Raw genomic sequence first — 22403 nt, 5'->3', positions numbered from 1 at the left:
TAATCTGCATCTCCAGAGATTATGAGCATCCTGCACATTGCAGGGATTCAGAAGATGAAGTTGAACAAAATGCTTGTCTTCAAACAGCCTGCGGTTTTTTGGGGCTGAGAGAGATTACTAATTCATGAAACTATGTGAGACAGTAGCAAGTGCTAGTTTCTGTGGGATAGACTTTCAGTAGTACAGCAATGAAAACAAGAAAGACATCATTGTAACCTGTAGTATTTTGGAAGCATTTGTGGAGAAATTGGGACTTTAAGTAGAGAAAAAGGAGATCAATGGAGTTCTGGAAAGAACTGTAAGATAGGATGCAGAGGCTATAAGATAGGATGCTCGGAGCACAAATTCCTCAAAGAATTACACATTTCAATCTACAAAGATATTAGAAGTTTAACAAATGCTTGTTGATAGACTGATTAATAGATGAAGATGTTTTTCTCTGTTGAGTGGATAGGGAAGCTTTTGGAAGAGACTAGAAAGGACTTGGATAGAAAGGGGATAAATATAGGTGCACAAGAGAAATAGTTGATTCTCAGTTATCTCCTAGTGGTTTATGCTGAATAAATCTTTAATCCCACACTGGCATGTCTCTATTATTTGGCACAGTACTAGGTCTATCCTTCCCAATTTCATTTGATGTATGCTCAGGCTTTACATTTGAGCATTAAGCTTGAGAAAAACTTAAATAAAAAAAATTAGTTTTTAAATCCCATAATCCCATAATAAAACCAAAGTCTATAACCAATTGTTGGATTGCATATGTTTTGGATTATTTGTACCTCCTATGGTAGACAGGAATCATTAGGAGCTGGTTGCAATGGCAACAATTTGAGCTTTGGAGAAGAAGCAGGTATGACAAAGGTATAATGATAATGTTAATCTGGAGAATCTATGGAAATATGGTGAAATCATGGAAAGTCAGCTGCTCTCATTGAAGCTATAGAGAATACACATATTCTCTCTCTTACTTGCTTTTTCTGTCTCTTCTCTTTCTCTCTCTCTTATACACACACATTCTCTCTTTCTCTCTTTCTTAGAAAGAGAGAGAAAGAGCACATTTAACACCCCCCCCCACAAGATTTCCCACCAAGAATTAAGAAAAAGTCTGTCTCCAGGATGGATTTAAAGTCTGCTGAAAACAGATGCCCACAAGGCAACCCAGGCTTCCCTAAGAATTCACTCTCACAGACCATATGCTCCCTGCCTGGGTGACAAAGACAAGCAGGTGGGAAGCAAGCATCCTCTGATACTGTCAGCAGACGGCATCTCTGTGCTGATGGGAGGCTGCATTACACGCCAGCTCTGAAGAGGGAATGTGCAGATCTGGAGCTGCCATATGGATTCCTGAGCCGTCCCTGATCTTGGTTCCTAGGAAGTCTCACTCCTTGGTACTGTGCCGGAGTTTATAACTGGGTGGAGGGAGAGGGCCTAAGGGCTTTTTGCCATCAATTAAAAACATACCCCTCATCCCCTATTAGAAGATGTTGAACATGAAGTCATAAAGAGACCCTAAATTTGAGAATCTCCTATCATTATTACATTGATCCCCATAAAAAAAAAATTCCACATGGTAAAGGGATGGGGAACACATGACCAGATTTTTGTTAAGAGCCCATGTAGTATTTGCATGAAAATAAAGGTAAAATGGCTACTGAAGACCAAAAGGAGATGGGGAGGTAGTTGGAAGAGGAGGACATAATCTGGTGTCAACCAATATTTCTTTAATTCTTTCTTAAAGCTTTTTATTTTTTCATCATATCTACTTCAATTATACTGCTCTGCTATATCTGGGGAACTTTCCTTGTAACAGACATTTTAGAAGAAAAAAAGGCCATCCCAGTAAAAAGCCACATCTGATGGCATATACAGCATCCCACATCCACAGTGCCCTCCCTACTTCTCCGATGAAAGAAGGAAAGTGTATTTTCTCATCTCTTTTCTCAGATGCCAGGCTTGCTCATTATAATTAGCGAGGGTTCAGTTTTGACCATATCACTGTCATCGTAGATACTGTTTCACTGGTTTTGCTGACATCACTCTGCAATAGTTCATGAGTCTTCCCAGACTGCTCTGAATGCTTTCATTATTTTTGATGGAATAATACTAATCAATTGCATGCACAATTACAATGTATCTAGCTATTCCCCAATCAATAGGTTATTACCTTTTATTTTTAATTTCTGCCCTCCTCCTCCTCTTTCCCCCAGTCCCCAGCCCCATATGCTGCTTTGGATATTTTGCTCTATGTAGTACCTATATAGTACTTTCAGTTCTATCTTTGCCTTCCTTAGGATATATACCTAGCAGTAGGATCTCTGAGACAAACAGTATGGTGATCATTTTAGTCCCCTTTTCAGTGTAACATATTTTTATCCTATACTCACATATTTTGTAAACATGACACTCTGGTCAAATCAGACTGGAGTTATTTCTTCCACACCATGGCACCCCCACGATCTAGAAACATCTTAAATTTCTTGACCCTTCCTTCATACCTGAGAAGTCTGCATTTTTTTCTTTTATGGGGTGTTTACAATGCCTTATTATAAAATTTGTGTTGCTATTATAAACACTATACATGTATTTTATGCACATCTAAGTTTCCAAACTTTTTCTTTGTCATTTGTTGACCTTTAAGTACCATCTGGGGCTTCCACAAAACTCCCCCCAAAATCTCCATTTAACTTTTTATGCCAATCTGTAATATACGACAATAGGGAAAGTTGTGCTGTAGAAGGAATAACTATACTCTCCTTTCCCCAAACATATTTTCCAGGCCCCTTGCTTTTTGCTCCCACTGTTCTTAGTGTTTGGCACATCCTCCCCTCATTTCTCTACCACTTGGAACCCACAAATGTCATCTCCTATACTGAAGTCAGTCTCTGACCTCCTCAGCTGAAATTGGCTTCATCTTCCCCCTCTCTGAAATCTCACAGCACCCTCGTTAGACCCCTCTGATGTAGGTACTGATGATATTTCATTGTACATTGTATTGAAATATCTACATACTTTGTCTCCCCCACTTAGTTTTGTGAAAACACCAACCATGTTTCTTCACTAACACAACAGGGACGACAAAGCTGGTATTAAATAGCTCATAGGGTTGTGCTGAAGAAGGTGCTTTGTGAACAGAGATGAACGACTATGATTTTTGTATTGCCTCGAGACTTAGTATAGGGCCTTCTATAGAACCAGATAATAACAGTGATAACCACAGCTGACATTAAGGTTTATGAAGCACTTTAAAGTCTTATATGTTTGTCACCAATAACTCAATGAGGGTGCTAGTCATGTCCTTCTAGCTCAGAGGAGGAAAATAAGAGTTGAGGAGACTTTTACTCAAGTGTCAGGAAGGATGAAAATGCAGGTCCTTCCTTAATACCAAATAAAGTACTTATGTAAAAAAAAAATATATATATATATATATATTTTTAGAAAAAACTAGATCTGGCAAAGGGAAGGGGGAAGGGAAGAAAGTGAAGAGAGCAGAGCAGATTTTACCCAAGGGCATGCTGGTTTGATTTTGCTATACAAACACTTGGTTACCATGTTCTCCCGGCCTGACATCAGCCATTGTATCTTGGCTTCCTATTCGATTAAATTCCATTATAGTTACCCTAGTTGTAACAACACATCTTGTATCACTCAGAAGGCTTGGCTCGTGATCACCATGATTTAAAGAGGGTGTGATATATAAGCTCCTTTTGGAAGAGTTAAGTATATTTTACTCCCCTACCCCCACTTCTTTCTTTAAAACAAAACAAAACAAAACAAAACAAAACAAAACAACTCATAGTATTTCATGTCTGGGAAGGCTGTCAAAGCCCAGCCAAGCATTGTAACTGCCAAATCCTTTAAGAATCAGGTTGGCAGGACTGGCGAGGAACAAGTGGTCAATTAGTACTGTTATTCAAGTCAGATCTTCAACCCCAGGAACTCCTGGTGGTAATTAATGTTTTTGTTTTTCTTTCAAGAAGGATTTGGGGACATTCTTCCTTGGAGATGACCACAATTCATAGAGATGTCACAGCCATGGAGTACAAATTAACTCCATCCAAAGGCAATTACACAAGGCAAATGAAAAAATGAAATGGAACAAGCAGTAAAATGAGAGTTAATAGCACAATGGCCAGGCTTTGTTTTTATTAAAAATAAGGCCAACCCATTCCATTTTCTGCCCATCCAGGTACACAATTTGGCTGATTTGCAGCACCCCTTCCCTCCCCCCATTTCCCCTCCACTCCAGTGCTTGCACTGTAACCAAGCAACAAGTGTTGTGGAAAGCTGGAAAATGAGGAGATAAAACTAGAGACACTCCATAGCTCTGAGATCCCTTGCTGAACTCAAGACAGGTTACTACCAAAAAACCCAATTCATTACCCTCTACTTGTGGGATACACAGATCCCAACAATATGCATATGCTGCTGACAGTGATGGATTACAGCTGGCAGGGTAAAGGCTGTGTTCTGTATCCATTTGTGAAAACCATTCCTTTGTAAAACACACACACACATACACACACACTGATTTTCCCTCTTTCTGTCTCTCCTTTCTCCCTTCCCCCGCCTTCTCAAACTTGGGCTTTGGAGACCCTTCTAAAACCAAGGATTTGGATCTCTTTATATCATTTCAAGGTGATAATACTCTGATCTAGGAACATTTAAAAAAACACAAAAGGACCATTTTTTTCTATATCCCCGATAAGATCAAATCACATCAGAAAGAGATCATCAGACATAACCAAAGCTTGTATCTAGAAATAGAAATAATAGGTTTGAACAACAAAGCCTTCTTTACCTTCTCCAGATAATTTGCCTGGGAGAAGGTCAGACGCTGAAATTTAGAAAAAACACTCTGTTGTGTGTGCATGCACATGTGCACACACATCCATATACATTCAGGTGAGAGAAGGGGAGAGTCATCTTTTCCTGAGATTTTGGGAAGACAACTTTTCTTCTGCTGGAGGAGCTGCAGAGATGTGGGCTTGTTCTCTTTTAGGAAAGCAGCTGCAGGATTTGCCGGATTCTTTCACTCTTCTCTAGTAAGCTTGAATCTTCAGGCTCTGTATTATCCAGTTTCTTCATGAGCGTTTCAGCTTTCTGCACTGTCACCTCTCGGGCCCTTCCTTTCAGACCCTCCAGATAGTCCAGCAGAATGGAGAAATGCTTATCTGGGACCTTTGATGGGGAAAGACAAATGGAAAAGAAAACAAAAAAATTCAGTGGAAGTTTAAAAAAAAAAAAAAAAGATCTATTTTAGATGGGGATGAGAAAGTGGTGGAGAGAGAGCATGGCCTCAGCGGATGTGGATATTCAAAGGAAGAGAAGCAAATCACTAACAGGGAACACCATGTTCTCTACAAGTTATAAGAGGGGCTCGAAGGTTCGCTTGTTCTGGGAAAATATGCTAAGCCCAGAGAAATCAACTGCTGCAGCTGAGTGCACTCCTGTGCGGCTGAGTGACACTTCAGACCACGAGCTCCCCAAGTCAGAGACACAGTGGCTTGAAGGCAGCCTTGCAAGCCAACCAACACCTCATCAAATTTAACTCTGTGTGGCAGGACGTGATAATACCAATCCTGGCAGAGGGCCGAGTGGCTATTCTGGACAGAGCTGTCCATGTGCAATGTTCACAGTCAGTCTGAAAAACAACTTAGATTTTAAGTCATATGGAAACCATTCCCAGAATTCATCTAGGCCGGCTCCATTCCATAGACTTAAGTATAACATGCCTGAAATGAATGATGCCTTAATGGCCCCCATGCCTTCTGTTTTCCTTTCCCTTGATTTCTATTCTATCCTCTTGCTCTTTTCACAAATAGGTGAGAGAAGGGTTTAAAAAAAAAAGTTAGTTTTTGTGCTCAGAGGGGCTCTTACTTAAGGCTTAAGTCACTCAACCCCAGAATCAGAAATGGAACTGTATGGTTCTGAAAACTGTGGGTTCGTGATGTGGGATAATGTGGGAGGGAGCTGGACTTTGCAGTGGATAGCAGATTGGATCTGGAGCCAGGAAGACTTGAGTTCAAACGCTGTCTTAGACACTTAGTAGCTGTGTGATCCTGGTTAAGTGACTTAACCTTCCTCAGCTTCAGTTTCCTTATCTGTAAAATGGGATAATTGAAAACATCTATCTCATAGGAGTTTTTGTGAGACTCAAATCAACTATTATCTTTAAAGTACTATAATATATAAACTATTATTAGCGGTTCTAAGAATGGACGTCTTCTTCCTGTTGGGGGAAATAGCTGTAGCATCTCTAATTTATTCTTCATATGGTAAGAGACTTTCTGGTTCTATACCATCTGTGGCAGCTGACTTGGGGCTGAGCAGGGGACAATGTAGCTAGAGGCTGCAAGAAACTGTTTTTCAGAAATAACCTCATACTGATTCCCTACTAAATCAATTAGAACCACTAGTGGTGGAAGTCCAAACTTAAAATCAAGGTTTTAGGAGGCATCATCAACAGTTGGATGTGATGCAGGGTATAGTGAGTACAGACAAAAAACATGGGCAAAAATGGGGATTTCTGGGCACTTACTGGCTGGGGTGACAACAAGACATAGAAAAGTCACAGTTTAGGGAAAAGACCACTCCAGAATTAGAATTAAGATGCCAACAATGTAAGGAACCAGAGACTGGAGATTTAAAAAAAAAAAAAAAAAAAAAAGAATGGTGGGAAAAGTCAGCAGGGAGGGACAAGAAGGAGAAAACAATTGAACAGCTAGACTGAAAGAGATTACTGAGAAGAAAATGCAAACCTGTCAGCCTTGGGACACCAGGTTGACATTTATGGATATATTAATTTTATTTGCTAGCTCTTTATTTTAGTGTCTCTGTAGGGATCATGTCTGCATACAGCAGAGTAGGAATAGGAAAGGAAACTTTACGAAGTGTCCCTCTGGTCTCCACCACAATGCTAACCCTGGGCACCTATAGCAACACTTTATAACACAGAAACGTGAGAGGGCCAGTGTGGCAATAAAACACACACACACACACACACACACACACACACACACACACACACACACCACCCACCCTGGATGGAATGTTTAGACTCAGCAGAACCTGTATGTTTTTGCAGCCTTGGCACAAATGCCTGTAATTCCATCCCACCTCCTAGTTATCTGACTTTGGTTTGGAATACTACCTCATCCTGTGAAACAATATTGAATATTCCACCATTCAGATGAGAAACTTTTACATGCACACAAAGCAAGGCAATGCTCTTGCCTTGAACACACTAAGAGAACAACCATTGAGACACTGACTAAACTTACTGATCTGAAGTTGAGACCTGGCTTTTCAATCAAAATATCCTGCCTATGATTTTTGAGTTCATCCCAAGCCACTACCCTGGGAGCATCTGCATTAGCCAATCTGATGTCTGATGAAATGTTCTGCATTAAATGTAAGCTGCTTGATACTTTAAAATGATGACTATTTTAAACAATCAAGAAGCCACAGAATCTTGGAATGGATGGCATCTGGAAGATGGAGGCTTCCATGTTTGCTCTTCAGTGCTTGCTTACAGAGCACCTACTAGACTTTTCTGTCCTGTGCTAGGAACTGTAGGTATAATGAGTCAAGTAGGAGCAGTGATCTTTATCCTTGAGGAACTCACTAAGCAATAAGAGACTTAATTGGGTGCTAAATTGTTATTAGACTGTATAAGGAATTCTGAGAAACCTGAAAGTAGGGACCAGAGTAGTCAAAGAAAGCTTCAGAGATAGAACCTGATTTGAGTCTTAAAGAATGGGCAGGGGACAGCTAGGTGGCACAGTGGATAGAGAACCAGCCCTGAAGTCAGGAGGACCCGAGTCCAAATCTGATCTCAGACATTTAACACTTCCTGGCTATGTGACCCTGGGAAAGTCATTTAACCCCAATTGCTCAGGGGGAAAAAAAAAGAATGGTCAGGATTTCAAGAAGTATCTAGTCATCCACACATTATTGACCATCAACAAATACTTGCTACAATTCAAGTACAGGAACATGAATAAAGGTTTGGAGATAGGAGTGAGCATTGCGCATGGGACTGGGGAAAGGGAGTGATGGTTTATGCTATTTTTGTGGGTCTTACATTTTTCATCTTTCTCTTCTGGCCCAATAAAGCCCTTTTAGATGTAACCTAACTGGCAACACAAATGAATTTTGAGAACCCGGGGACAAGGGCAGGGGTGAAGGACAAAACAGAGTGAAGGGGTAATTGCTGGAGTTGATACAAAGTCCAAGGTGACAATAATGGCTTTTGTCTCGGGAATCGAGAACCTGACCTTCCACTTTCAGCTACAATGATGTTCAAGGACCATTCACTCTCAAGAATGCTGCCTGAACCAACAGCCTGTTGCCACATCACAGGGATATAGCTGGAAATTACTTTTTTGGAGTGGGTTTAGCTTTCATAAAAGGGTAGCAGGATTGGTGAAGACAGAATGTGTTTGGAGCCCAGCAATGCAATGGGCCTCAATTTCAAGTTCATTTTAGTGTGAGAGTTTTGTAGAGAAGAAAATCTTTTATGGGGGAAAAAAACTGACAATCCTGTATCTTTTCAATCCAGAGTTGAACAAAACCAAAAGCTCTTATTTATTTTGCAGGATGGAAGCAGCTGAATGTTTACTATGGGAATGAAAGCAATCCATGGGCAAAGCAGAGAAGTCTGTTTGTTCTCTTCTGTCTTTCCCCCAAAGGAAAAGATGCTCTTAGTCACTGTCTAATTACCAAAGATCCTTGGGTCAGGAAAGATTTCAAAAATAAATTAAGAGTGCAAAGATCACAATTAACAGCAACTTCAAGCACAAGTGATTCTCAATTTCAAAGGAAAGAAATCTTTGGAAAGGACAAGCATTAGTCACCATTTTTTACCTTGGTTCCCAAGGTATGCCCAAATAAAGGCACATTAGTAAACTATGTTTAATGGGATTTGAAATATCACATCTCTTATCTATCATAGGGAGAGCCAATGGACATTTATTACAAAGAGAAACAAACGTCTAAGAATTTGGTGCTTCATTTTTTTCTTCATTGGTATTCTTCTACCTTTTGCATTTAATTTTTTTTAATTTTAAATTTGTGTCTACCCTGTGCAGCTTGGCAATAGGAATCTAGAATCATAGTTATAAACTATGCTTAACCATTTTGAGACAGCATTCTGGGATTGTTTTCCTGGGGGTTTGACGTCATCCTTCTGGATCCCATCTGAATTTTTTCAGGTCAAAATACACACCTGTTCAAGATAACAACAGAGGGTCCAACTAATAATTGAGTAACTTGATCCATTAAGTAAGTTTGAAGCAGACTGGAGGTCAGGGTGACTATTCAGTACAAATGTTCTCCCTGAAGGAAGGCCTAGAGCAACTTACAAAATATTCATATATACTGTTATGCTATGAAACAGGAAACATGTTTCCCCCTGGCAAAAAAAAAAACAACAAACAAACCAGGAAAAGGAAATGATGGCAAGTAAATGTGAAAGAAATGCAGTGCAATTTAGCAGTGGAAAACCCATGGGCAAGGTTTAAAAAGATGGAGAAAATGAAGTAATTTCATGTAATCATGTTGCATGAATTTCATATCATGAAATAAACATAGTTCTGTGTCATTAGCATAATCTGTGCATTTTCACTACCACAAGATGCCATTTAAAAAAAAGTTTCCAAGTACTTAGGTCATACTTGATATTTGTGGAGTCTAGCATCTCTTTTATGAAACTGGCCCAAATCATAAGCATTGACTGAGCAAGGAAGTTGTTCAGCAACAACATGGAGGAAAATGAACCCATGAAAGCAGTAGTTCTTCACCACAAAATGAGAAGACCCGCTTGGCTCAAAATTAAATCCTTAAATCCTATACACATTTGAAAATGTTGGAACTCCACTTCTTTTGTAAGCCTGGCTTCCTTGGTATCACTGGGAAAAACATCCAGTTAAACTTGGAAGCTGATGGTCAGTACTACTGGCAAAGGTGGAAATTTTGGATCTTTTGAGACTATCTCAGCTGCCTCAGTTTCTGCTGTATTATGTGGCTATAATTAGCAATCTAAGCACTGAGGAAGAGCTGAGCCGAGATGTGCCAGGTGTTGCTGAAGCAGTCATGGGGCCAGGCAGAATTCAGAGGGTGCAGGTGTGAGAGAGTAGGAACAGAAGTGGATTTGGGGAAAAGGAAGGAAGGAAATATTTATTAAATATCTACAATGTGCCAAGACTATGCTAAGAACTTTACAAATATTATCTCATTGGATTCTTTCAACAACCCTGGAAAGGTACAATTATTATCCTCATTTTACAGCTGAGGAAATTGAGGTAGACAGTAGTTAAATGACATGCTCAGGGTCACAGATTTAGTGAATGAGGTTGGATTTGAGCTCAGGTCTTTCTTACTTCAGACCTAGCACTCCATCCACTGTGCCATCTAGCTGCCTATTCAAGATCATTCCTGTTATATAAATGCCAACATATTATCAAGTATTAATACCCAAACAATTTTTAAGGGAAAGGAGAGTGATATAGTGGGTAGAATAAGCAGTGAATTGGGAGTGAGGAATCTTTGACTTTAGTTCCACTAATAGTCTATATGACTTTGGGCAAATCATTTTACCTCTCTGGGCCTCAAATTCTTGTCCATAAAATGAGGACACAGGATTATAGCTCCTGACAGCCTAGGAGGTAGATGCTGTTGTTACCACTATCTAGCAGATGAGGAAATGGGGTCTCTCTAGCACCTACGATGTTCTACAATGCTAAATGGAAAGAAGACAAGGATTGTCTTTTAACAAGTGCTTTCTCTCCTTTGAAGACTGAGTGTTTATGAGTTCAGCATTGCGAACCACAAGATTCTGGAAAGCACAATTATATGGAGTGAGGAATATGGAATCTGGAGTGTGTAGTGAGCACACTGGCATGTGACTTTTGAGCAAGTCCTCTTTCTGGGAAAGAGCTTCATCATCTATAAAATGAAGAACAGTTGGATAAGATAATCTCCAAGACCCCTTCTAACTCTCAAGATCTTATGCTAAGTCCCATATCTGCTCTATCTGACAAGCAATATTGCCACTATTTTATAGATAGAGGGAGTAGGATTTTCCAAAGACATGGGGAAACAGCATTGTCAACTCCACAACAAAGACCTTTTTGAAAACTGGAAGCCCAGTTTCAATACAAACCTTATTGCTGTCATACATATGAAGCAGGAGCCAGGTCTGCCTTGTCTTCTGAAACTTCCATTCCTCACGCTTATTGGCCCAACTAAGAAAAAAATGACAGACAAAAGAGAATCAGGTATTGATTTAAACTATGCACAGAAGATATTGTTTCCAGAAGTTGGGAGGCAAGTTCATGTTGTTCTTGGAGGGAAGAATTTGGCATATTGCTTCCTGGGAGACAGAACCCCATTTATCTTGGAGAATTACCTATGGTTAGGCTTTTGTCCAGTTTTTCCTCACCTAAATCTAACCAAGACAAAACCGTTCTTTGTGTAAATCCCTAAAAACAAACAAGGGCTAAGAAATACCTGAATCCCATATATACTAAAATATTCAAAGCAATACTCTTTGTGGCAAAAAAGCAGCCTGGGCTAGTGGCTGGAAAACTGGTCTTGGGGTCAGGAAGTCCTGCTCAGTTTAACTCGCATCTTTGATACAACGTGGGCTGTATGATTCTGAGAAAGTCATTTTTTAAAATTAAAGCTTTTTATTTTCAAAACATATGCATGGATAATTCTTCAACATTAATCCTTGCAAAACCTTGTGTTCCAATTTTTCCCTAGATGGCAAGTAGTCCAATATATGTTAAACATGGTAGATATACATGTTAAATGGCTGCATATGCATACATATTTATACCATTATCTTGCTGAACAAGAAAAAATCAAATCAAACTGAAAAAAAGGAGAAAGAAAATAAGATGCAAGCAAATAACAATAAAAAGAGTAAAAATACTATGTTGTAATCCGCACTCAGTTCCTGCAGTCCTCTCTCTGTCCTCTCTTCATCACAAGATCATTAGAACTGTTCTGAATCATTCTGAGAAAGTCATTTCATCTCTTAATGTACCCACAAAACTGTCTAAGACTAAACTGCTGAAAATGTACTTAATCCGCATTACTGAAGTGATTTCTTTATTAGGCCCAGTCTGCTTGCAAAGGCCTGGGATAAAAGTGGGTAGTTGCACTAAAAGTGAGTTCAGTAAGCAATAATGTGAAACAGAAAAACATGGGAAGATTTGTACAAATTGAAGTTGAATGAAGTAAATGGAACCAGAAGAATCCTATACAAGATGATTGTAATAATATCAATGAAAAGAACACAAAAAAGAAACCATATTCTAAGAAAGGGCAATGACTAATCTTAATTCTAGAGAATCAATAATGAAATATATCTTCCCACTTTTTTTTTTAATTAAAGCTTTTTATTTTCAAAATACATGCATGGTGTTTCAAATACCCCACTCCCATCATCCCCTCCCCTAGATGGCAAGTAATCTATGTTAAACATGTTAAAAATATATGTTAAATGCAATATAGGCATATATATATATATACCATTATCTTGCTGCACAAAAAGATAAAAAAATTAGAAAGAAAATAAAATTCAAGCAAACCACAATAAAAAGGAGGAGAATGTTATGTTTTGATCCACCCTCAGTCCCCACAATTCTCCTTGGGTGTAGATGGCTCTCATCATCACAGGTCTATTGGAACTGGCCTGAAACATCTCATTGTTGAAAAGAGCCATGTCCATCAGAATTGATCATCGTATAATCTTCTTGTTGCCATGTCTCCTGGTTCTGCTTATTTCACTTAGCATCAGTTCAAGTAAGTCTCTGAACCTCTCTGAAATCATCCTGCTGATTGTTTCTTATAGAACAATAATATTCCATAACATTCATATGCTATAACTTATTCAGCCATCCTCCAATTGATGGGCATCCATTCACTTTCCAGTTTTTTTTTTTTTTCACTTTCTACTACAAAAAGGGCTGCCACAAACAGTTTTGCTCATGTGGGTCCTTTTCCCTCCTTTATGATTCTTTGAGATATAAACCCAGTAGAAACACGGCTAGATCAAATAGTATGCACAGTTTTATAGCCCTTTGGGAATATTTCAAAATTGCTCACCAGAATGGTTGGATCCATTCACAATTCCACCAACAATGTATCAGTGTCCCAGTTTTCCCACATCTCCTCCAACATTCATCATTATCTTTTCCTGTCATCTTAGCAAGTCTGAGAGGTATATAGTGGTATCTTAGAGTTATCTTAATTTGCATTTCTCTGATCAATAGTGATTTAGAACACCTTTTATATGACTAGAAATGGTTTCAATTTCTTCATTTGAAAATTGTTCATATCCTTTGGCCATTTATCAATTGGAGAATGACTTGAATTCTTATAAATTTGAGTCAATTCTCTCTATATTTTAGAAATGAGGCTTTTATCAGAATCCTTGAATGTAAAAATGTTTTCCCAGTTTATTTCTTCCCTTCTAATCCTGTCTGCATTAGTTTTGTTTGTACAAAAAATTTTAAATTTAATAAAATCAAAATGACCTATTTTATGTTCAATAATGATCTCCAGTTCTTCTTTGGTCACAAATTCCTGCCTTCTCCACAGATTTGAGAGGTAAACAAACGATCCTATGTTCTTTTAATTTGCTTATAATATCACTCTTTATGTCTAAATCATGAACCCATTTAGATCTTATCTTGGTATGTGGTGTTAGGTGTGGGTCAAGCCCTAATTTCTTCCATACTAATTTCCAATTTTTCCAGCAGTTTTTGTCAAATAGTGAATTCTTATCCCAAAGCTAGAGCCTTTGGGTTTGTCAAACACTAGATTGCTATAGTTATTGCCTATTTTGTCCTGTGAACCTAACCTATTCCACTGATCGACTACTCTATTTCTTAGTCAGTACCAAATGGTTTTGATAACCACTGCTTTATAATATAGTTTTAGGTCTGCCACAACTAGGCTACCTTCATTTGCATTTTTTTCATTAATTCCCTTGAAATTCTTGACCTATTCTTCCAGATGAACTTTGTTATTTTTTCTAAATCTGTAAAATAATTTCTTGGGTGTTTGATTGATATGGCACTAAATAAGTAGATTAATTTAGGTAGTATTGTCATTTATATTATATTTGCTCAACCTATCTATGAGCACTTGATATTTTTCCAGCTGATGAAATCTGACTTTATTTGTGTGAAAAGTGTTTTATAACTGTGTTCATATAGTTCCTGACTTTGCCTTGGCAGACAGACTCCAAAATATTTTATATTATCAACAGTTATTTTAAATGGAATGTCGCTTTGTATCTCTTGCTGCTGGACTTTGTTGGTAACATATAAAAATGCTAATGATTTATGTGAATTTATTTTGTATCCTGCAACTTTACTAAAGTTATTGTGGATTATTTCTAATAGCTTTTTAGTAGAATCTCTGGGGTTCTCTAAGTATACCATCATATCATCTACAAAGAGTGATAATTTGGTTTCCTCATTAGCTACTCTAATTCCTTTAATCTCTTTTTCTTCTCTTATTCCCAAAGCTAACATTTTTAATACAATATTAAATAGAAATGGTCATACTGGGCAACCTTGTTTCACCCCTGGTTTATTGGTAATAATTCTAGTTTGTTGGTGCTTGCTGATGGTTTTAAATAGATGCTACTGATCATTTTAAGGAAAACACTATTTATTCCTATACTCTCTAGTGTTTTTAATAGGAATGGGTGTTGGATTTTATCAAATGCTTTTTCTGCATCAATTATTGAGATAATCATATGATTTTTTAGTTTGGTTATTGTTATAGTCACAATTATGCGAATAGTTTTCCTAATATTGAACTAGCCCTGCATTCCTGGTATAAATCCTACTTGGTGATGTGTATTATCCTAGAGAGGACTTTCTGTTATCTCTTTGCTAATATTTTATTTAAGAATTTTGCATCAATATTCATAAGGAAAATTGGTCTATAATTTTTTTTTCTGTTTTGACCTACCTGATTTAGGTATCAACATCATATCTGTGTTATAAAAGGAATTTGGTAGGACTCTTTCCCTATTTTTTCAAATCGTTTGTATAATACTGGAAGTAGTAGTAGTTTAAATGTTTGGAAGAATTCACATGTAAATCCATCTGGCCCTGGAGATTTTTTCTTAGGGAGTTGATTAATAGCTTGTTCTATTTCTTTTTCTAAAATGGGACTATTTAAGTAATTTATTTCCTCTTCTGTTAATCTGGGCAATCTATATTTTTGTAGGTATTCTTTCATTTCACTTAGATTATCAAATGCAAAATAACTTCTCATTGCTCTAATTTCCTCTTCATTAGTGAAAAGTTCTCCCCTTTCATTTTTGATACTAACAATTTTATTTTCTTCTTTCCTTTTTCCAATCAAATTAACTAAAGGTTTATCTATTTTGTTGATTTTTTTCATAAAACCAACTTTTAGTTTTATTTATTAATTCAACAGTTTTCTTTCAGTTTTATTAATCTCTCCTTTTATTTTCAGAATTTCCAATCTGGCATTTACTTGGGGGTTTTTAATTTGTTCTTTTTTTAGCTTTTTTAATTGCATGCCCAATTCATTGTTCTTCCCTTTCTCTACTTTAAGCAAGTAAGCATCTAGAGATCATAAAAGTTCCCCTAAGAATTGCTTTGGCTGCATCCCATAAATGTTGGCATGTTATCTCATTATTGTCATTCTCTTGGATGAAATTATCAATTGTGTCTAGAATTTGTTGTTTCACCCACTCATTCTTTAGGATCAGATTATTTAGTTTCCAATTAATTTTTGGTCTATATTCCCTGGCCCTTTATTACATGTAATTTCTATTGCATCATGATCTGAAAAAGATACATTTATTATTTCTGCCTTTCCACATTTGATTTTGAGGTTTTTATGCCCTAATATATGGCCAATTTTTGTGTAGGTTCTATGAACCAGCAAGAAAAATGTATACTACTTTCTGTCTCCATTCAATTTTCTCCAAAGGTCTATCACACCTAACTTTTCTAAAATTCTATTTATCTCCTTAACTTCTTTCTTATTTATTTTGTGATTTAATTTATTTAGTTCGGAGAGAGTAAGGTTGAGATCCCTCCTACTATAAGTTTTGCTGTCTGATTCTTATTGCAGCTCTCTTAACTTCTCCTCTAGGAATTTGGATGCTACACCACTTGGTACATATATGTTTAGTATTGATATTACTTCATTATCTATGGTACCTTTAAGTAGGATGTAGTTTCCTTTCTTATCTCTTTTAATTAGATCAATTTTTGCTTTTGCTTGATCTGAGATCAGGATGGCTACCCCTGCTTTTTTTTATTTCAGCTGAAGCATAATAGATTCTGCTCCAGCCTTCTTACCTTTACTCTATAGTATCACTCTGCTTTAAATGGGTTTCTTGTAAACAACAAATAGTGGAATTTGGGCTTTTAATCCAGTCTGCTATCCACAGCTTCCCACTTTCCACAAAGAGTTGTGGAACACAGAACCAGAAGGTGTTTGCTGTGTGTGTGTGTGTGTGTACACAGATATAGCTCATTTTACTGGGTTTCATAGATGTTGCATTATTTTACAAATTGAAGGTCTGTTGAAATCCTATGTTGAGCAAGTCTATTGGTACCATTCTTCTAACAGCATGTGCTCACATCATGTCTCTGTTTCACATTTTGGTAATTCTCAGAATATTCCAAACTTTTAAATTATTTTATCTTTTATGGTGATCTGATCAGTGATCTTTGCCATTACTATTGTAATTAGTTTGGGATGCCATAAACCACACCCATATAAAATGATGAACATAAGTGATAAATGATATGTGTTCTGACTGCTCCATGGACTGTTTATTTGCCTATCTCTTTCCCTTTCCTCAGGCCTCCCTATTCCCTGAGACATGACAATATCAAAGAATAATACATAAACTTAGTTAATAAAACAGCAGTAGGGTTTGAGATGACTATTTCCAATTTTGAAAGGAGTTCTAAGGTAGGTAAAATGTCATCAAATAACATCATATACTACAGAGAAATCTTTCATGAAAGGAAGAGTCAATCAAAGTGGCAAACTTCATTGTTATATTATTTTAGGAAATTGCCACAGCTATCCCCAACTTTAAACAACTACAACCCTGATCAGACAGCCATCAACATCAAGGCAAAACTCTTCTTCAGAAAAGATTAGGGCTTGCTGAAGGTTCAGATGATGGGTAGCATTTTTTAGCAATGAAGTATTTTTTAATTAAGGTATATAGATTGGAGGGTTTTTTTTTTTAAGATGTAATACTATTGTACATTTAAACTATAGTATAGTATAAACATAACTTTTATACAAACTGGAAAACCAAAAATTTTGTGACTCGCTTTATTGTGATATTCACTTCATTGTGATGGTCTGAAGCCAAATCCACAATATCTCTGATGTATACGTGTATAGTTTTTTTTAAGCATATATAAAGTATATGTGTGTATATAAATAATATAGTCTTCTATCTAAAACATTTTAAGTTGATATTGTAATCAGACCTAACAATTTTCTCTCTACAAACACACACCCTAATTGGGTCACTATATCAGTTTTGAAAAGTTATTTTTCATTGTTACAAAGAGATAAGATGGGCAAGAGAAGAAAAGACATATCTGGAACTAACTATGCTATAAACACAAAATTCATTAAAATAAAACAAACAAAAAAAAAATTTCACACACACACAAAACACACACAGTCATTCCCCAATAGAAAAGCAGTCATATGACATGAATAGTTTTCAAAACAACTCATGACCATACAAAAATGCATTCCAAATCACTAATAGAAAAATGCAAATTAAATCAACTCTGAGGTTTTACTTCCTAACATGCAAATTGGAAAAACATTTTTAAAAGGTGGGAACTGTCAATATGTAGGAAGCTAGATATACTAATAATTGTTGGTGAATCTGTGAAATAGTTTTGCCATTCTGTATTTCAATTTGGAATGAAACAAGAAAAGTGACTAACTTCTCTTTGATTCAGTTATCTTCTTTCTAAGCATATACCCCAAGGAAGTTAAAGACAGAAACAAAGGTTTAATCATATGCTAAAGTATTCTTCAGAACTCTTCATTGTGGCAAAGAACTAGAAAAAAAGAAGCTGTCCATTTATTGGAAAATGATGGTTGGAAAAAAAAAATCCCTCAAGTTGTATGAATATAATAGAATATTATTGTGTGGTTAAAAAATAAATAGTAGAAATTCATAGAAATTTGGGAAAATGTATATGGACTGATGTAGAATAAAATAAACAGAACCAAGAGAATATCAGGCATGATGATTGCAACAATGTAAATGAAAATACGATTAAAAGGAAGTGAAACTCTTAATAATTGAAAAACCCATTAAAGTTTTAGAGAACAGATAATAATATATAATTTTTCTTTCATAGCAGAAATGGGAGGGACTACTAGGACAGAATATTGTATACACTGTCAGACAAGTTTAATGCATCAGATGCTTTGCTTAATTGCTTTTTATTTTTTTATTTTTTTGTCTGTAGAGATGGTTCCATCTGATGAGGGGTGGATGGGTAATGACTATGATACAAAGACATACAGCATAAACAAATTTTAAAAAGGAATCAAATGAAAAAAGAATGGAAGCATTTTTATAACTGAAGAAAACTAAACAAATATAAAGCATTATAAGAGCGCAGAATCTGCAAGTATAGACTTTGTGGCTCATTCAATCTGTAAAGTGCTGAGCAAAATTAAGACATTAACACACAGAATACAAATGATTAATTTCTTCTTTCATATATGAAAATGTGAAGGCTAGGCTATTCTTCGTAAGTTAAATACTTTCAAATTAGCTCAACAAACATTTTTTGAAAAAAAATTGTTTCTTATCTTAGTATTGTGTCCTTTTGTATTTAAATTAAATGCTAGGAATTAAATGAAGGGAGCTGAATTATATATCTCCCTAGGCCCTCTTCTACACAGCAAGCCATCCCCTGTAATAAAGATTTTTTAAAAAGCAGTTCAGTAAAATTAGCCAACACATTGATTATGGCCAAAGGCAAATTCAGTATTCCATACTCCTAGCCTCTGAACCCTGTACTTTCTCAACTTTCCTTTAGGCTGAACTTGGTTATTATAATTACCCAATATTTAGTGTTGTGGATTTTTTGTTTGTTTGTTTGGGTATTGTTGTTCTTTCTATTTACTTATGTGTAGTTATCAAGAATAATATTTTCCTGCTTGGACTTAGTTCACCAAGCTCTGATTGATAAAATAACTTCCTACTCTAGACCAGAGTCCAAATCTGAGACCAGGCTAGAGGTTACACATAGTACAGGATTTTCAATAAGGCCAATTAAAAAGATTGCTTAACTTTGTCTATCACAATAGTGTAGTGATTGTGACATGTTCTATTGCCAGAACTTCAATATCACTGTTCAAAACCTGGGTTGATTTTTGGATCTGGATGGGAAGGAAAACATGGCAGCTCAAAGGGAGAAGGTGAGGTATATAACTGGTGAGAAGATTATCTCTTTTAGAGGCTGAAGCTGGACTGTAAACTTTTTCTCCAGATGCCACAAGACCCAACCCGATCAGATGAAATATTAGCTTTTTTCCTTTTTATCTTTGTGCTGAAAAAGAAAGGGATTTGGTTTGAAGTTATCTTTCTTTCTGTTTGTTTTTATAAAGATCAGTTATCTTCATTCTCCATCAAATATAAACTTCATATTTTTTTATGTTGCAGAAATATCATACACTTACATTACATTACATACATACAATTTGTTTAGCCATTTCCCAAACAATGGACGCCTAATCTATTTCTAGTTCTTTTTTGCCTACAAAAAATTGTTGCTATGAATATTTTAGGGGTATATGAGATCTTCCTTTCAGTCTATGACTGCATAATGAATATATATATGTATACACACACACACACATATTCCAGAATGGCTGGACCAATGAAAAACAGTCTTCTGGCAGCTCGTCAACAAACATGTATTAAGAACCTATTCTGTGTAACAATTTAGCTGGGCATTGGGAATAGACAAAAACAAGACACTTCTTGCCCTCAAGAAGCTTACATTCTACTAAGGGAATACAACCTATTCACAGATATTCTTGCCTCTGAGGCTTACCAACCATGCAAGCTTTGTCACTTAACTTAACCTGGGCCATAGCTTCTTTACCTGACAATGATCCTAAGTAAATATAAGATAGTAAGGAGAGGGAGAGGAGTAGAGAGAAGAGGGAAGGATAAGGGAAAGAGAGGGGGAGAGAGGGAGGAGAGGAAAAGAGAGAGAGAAAGAGATGAAGAGAAAGGGAGACAGACACAGAGAAAGAGAGAGAACCAATAATGGGGAAAGGCTTTTGTAGGAGGAAGTGTTAGTTTTGGCTGAATGGAAGGAAGAAAATTGTTCTAAGCAGTATGGGTGAAGCAATGGTCTTCAGGCATGGAAGGAGGTGGGGGATGAAGTGCTAAATTCAGGGAAGTGCAGATGGCTGGAACTTAGGATGTGTGAAGGAGAGTTATGTAAAATAAATATGGAAAAGCAGGATAGAGATGACTGTGGAGAGCTCTAAGTCCTTGGGAGAGGAGGCTGTATTGTTTTCATGGACACAATAAAAAGCCATGGAGGATTTCTGAGCAGAAAGTAACATGGTTAGACATGTACCTTGGGAGCATCTCTTTTTTTTTTTTTTTTTTTTTATAATAACTTTTTATTGACAGAACCCATGCCAGGATAATTTTTTACAACATTATCCCTTGCACTCACTTATGTTCCAATTTCTTCCCCTCTCTCCCTCCACCCCCTTCCCTAGGTGGCAAGCAGTCCTATATATGTTGAATATGTTGCAGTATATCCTAGATACAATATATGTGCGCAGAACCAAACAGTTCTTTTGTTGCACAGGGAGAATTGGATTCAGAAGGTAAAAATAACCTGGGTAGAAAAACAAAAATGCAAATAGTTCTTTCTTTGGGTGTAGCTGCTTCTGTCCATCCTTGATCAATTGAAACTGAATTAGGTCTCTTTGTCAAAGAAATCCACTTCCATCAGAATACATCTTCATACAGTATCGTTGTTGACATATATAATGATCTCCTGGTTCTGCTCATTTCACTTAGCATCAGTTCATCTAAGTCTTTCCAATCCTCTCTGTATTCATCCTTCTGGTCATTTCTTACAGAACAATAATATTCCATAACATTCATATACCACAATTTACCCAACTATTCTCCAATTGAAGGGCATCCATTCATTTTCCAGTTTCTAGCCACTACAAACAGGGCTGCCACAAACATTTTGGTACATACAGGTCCCTTTTCCTTCTCCTTGGGGTATATATATTCTCCTTGGGGTATCTTGGTACATACAGGTCCCTTTTCCTTCTCCTTGGGGTATATATTCTCCTTGGGGTATAAGCCCAGTAGTAGCACTGCTGGGTCAAAGGGTATGCACAGTTTGATAACTTTTTGGGCATAATTCCAGATTGGGGAGCATCTCTTTGGGCAGTGATGAAGAAGCCACACACTCACTCAATCTCCCTTGTGACCAGTAGCGCCTCCTATTAGCAATTTGACTACCCAGCATTAATGGTATTGACTGTGGGCATGGAAAATAACAAATAGCTTATGCTAGATGGGGGGACCTGAAGTCTAGTCTTGCTGCCAAGGGAAGCTCTCTCTATCTCCAGACAGTACTGCCTTCTCATCTTATTTAAGAACAATTCTAAACTGGAAGACGAAAGGAAAAATTTATGTACACTTAGTACAATACTCTAAGAGAATTATTAGTATGTATTAAGGGGGGATATTTTTGAGACTATTGAGATATTCCATTCTATGGTAGAGTCTAGAGAGACTATTCTAGTCTCTCATTTCTGCCATAAAATAAGAAATGGTGGGAAATCATATTTGATATAACGATAGTGAAGGAGACCATGTTCTAAGTAGGTCTATGGAGTAGACATGGAAATGACAGTTGTTGCCCATGACTCTTTTCCCTTTTGAAGGAACCATATACATAAGAATGTATGATGTGTACTATACCTTTTCTTTGAACAATGAATGGATTCTGTGTTAGTGTATGTATTTTTGTGTGTGTGATGCTTTAAAAAAAGGCTCACATTCAATCTAGATATATGGAAAAGGTGACATATTAAAGATTTAGGCCTGCTGGGGCAAAAGTATTTACTTTTCAGAGGAGTGAAATATACTTTTCTTTTAAAGTAGGTCCCACTATGAGGATAAAGATTTTCATTAAGAAGAGGAAGAGAGATGGGATAGAGAAAGAACAGCAAAGCAGGAAGACAGTAAAGGAGAAATAGAATGAAGAAAGGTGAATGTGGTAGAGTAAGAAAGAACATTATCAATAATTTTAGCAGAGTACACCAGTGAGGAATTCCCT

At 36.8% G+C, this 22403-nt stretch overlaps 1 protein-coding gene across 1 annotated transcript in view; it reads right to left on the bottom strand.

Annotated features, from left to right (window-relative positions):
- Nucleotides 1–4108: 4108 nt before the first annotated feature.
- The window catches only part of C1H7orf50 (chromosome 1 C7orf50 homolog), a 350397-nt gene continuing 332102 nt past the window's right edge, over nucleotides 4109–22403 (bottom strand). The window contains exons 6-7 of the mRNA XM_031943517.1: nucleotides 11162–11243; nucleotides 4109–5178 (exon numbers count right to left, since the gene is read on the bottom strand). Of these exons, the coding sequence (XP_031799377.1) occupies nucleotides 4996–5178; nucleotides 11162–11243 (265 nt within the window). The 3' untranslated portion in view covers nucleotides 4109–4995. The remainder of the gene's footprint in view (nucleotides 5179–11161; nucleotides 11244–22403) is intronic.

Source organism: Sarcophilus harrisii, chromosome 1, assembly GCF_902635505.1.
Source record: "Sarcophilus harrisii chromosome 1, mSarHar1.11, whole genome shotgun sequence".
Lineage (NCBI taxonomy): Eukaryota > Metazoa > Chordata > Mammalia > Dasyuromorphia > Dasyuridae > Sarcophilus > Sarcophilus harrisii.
This window is presented reverse-complemented; position numbering and strand designations above follow the sequence as displayed.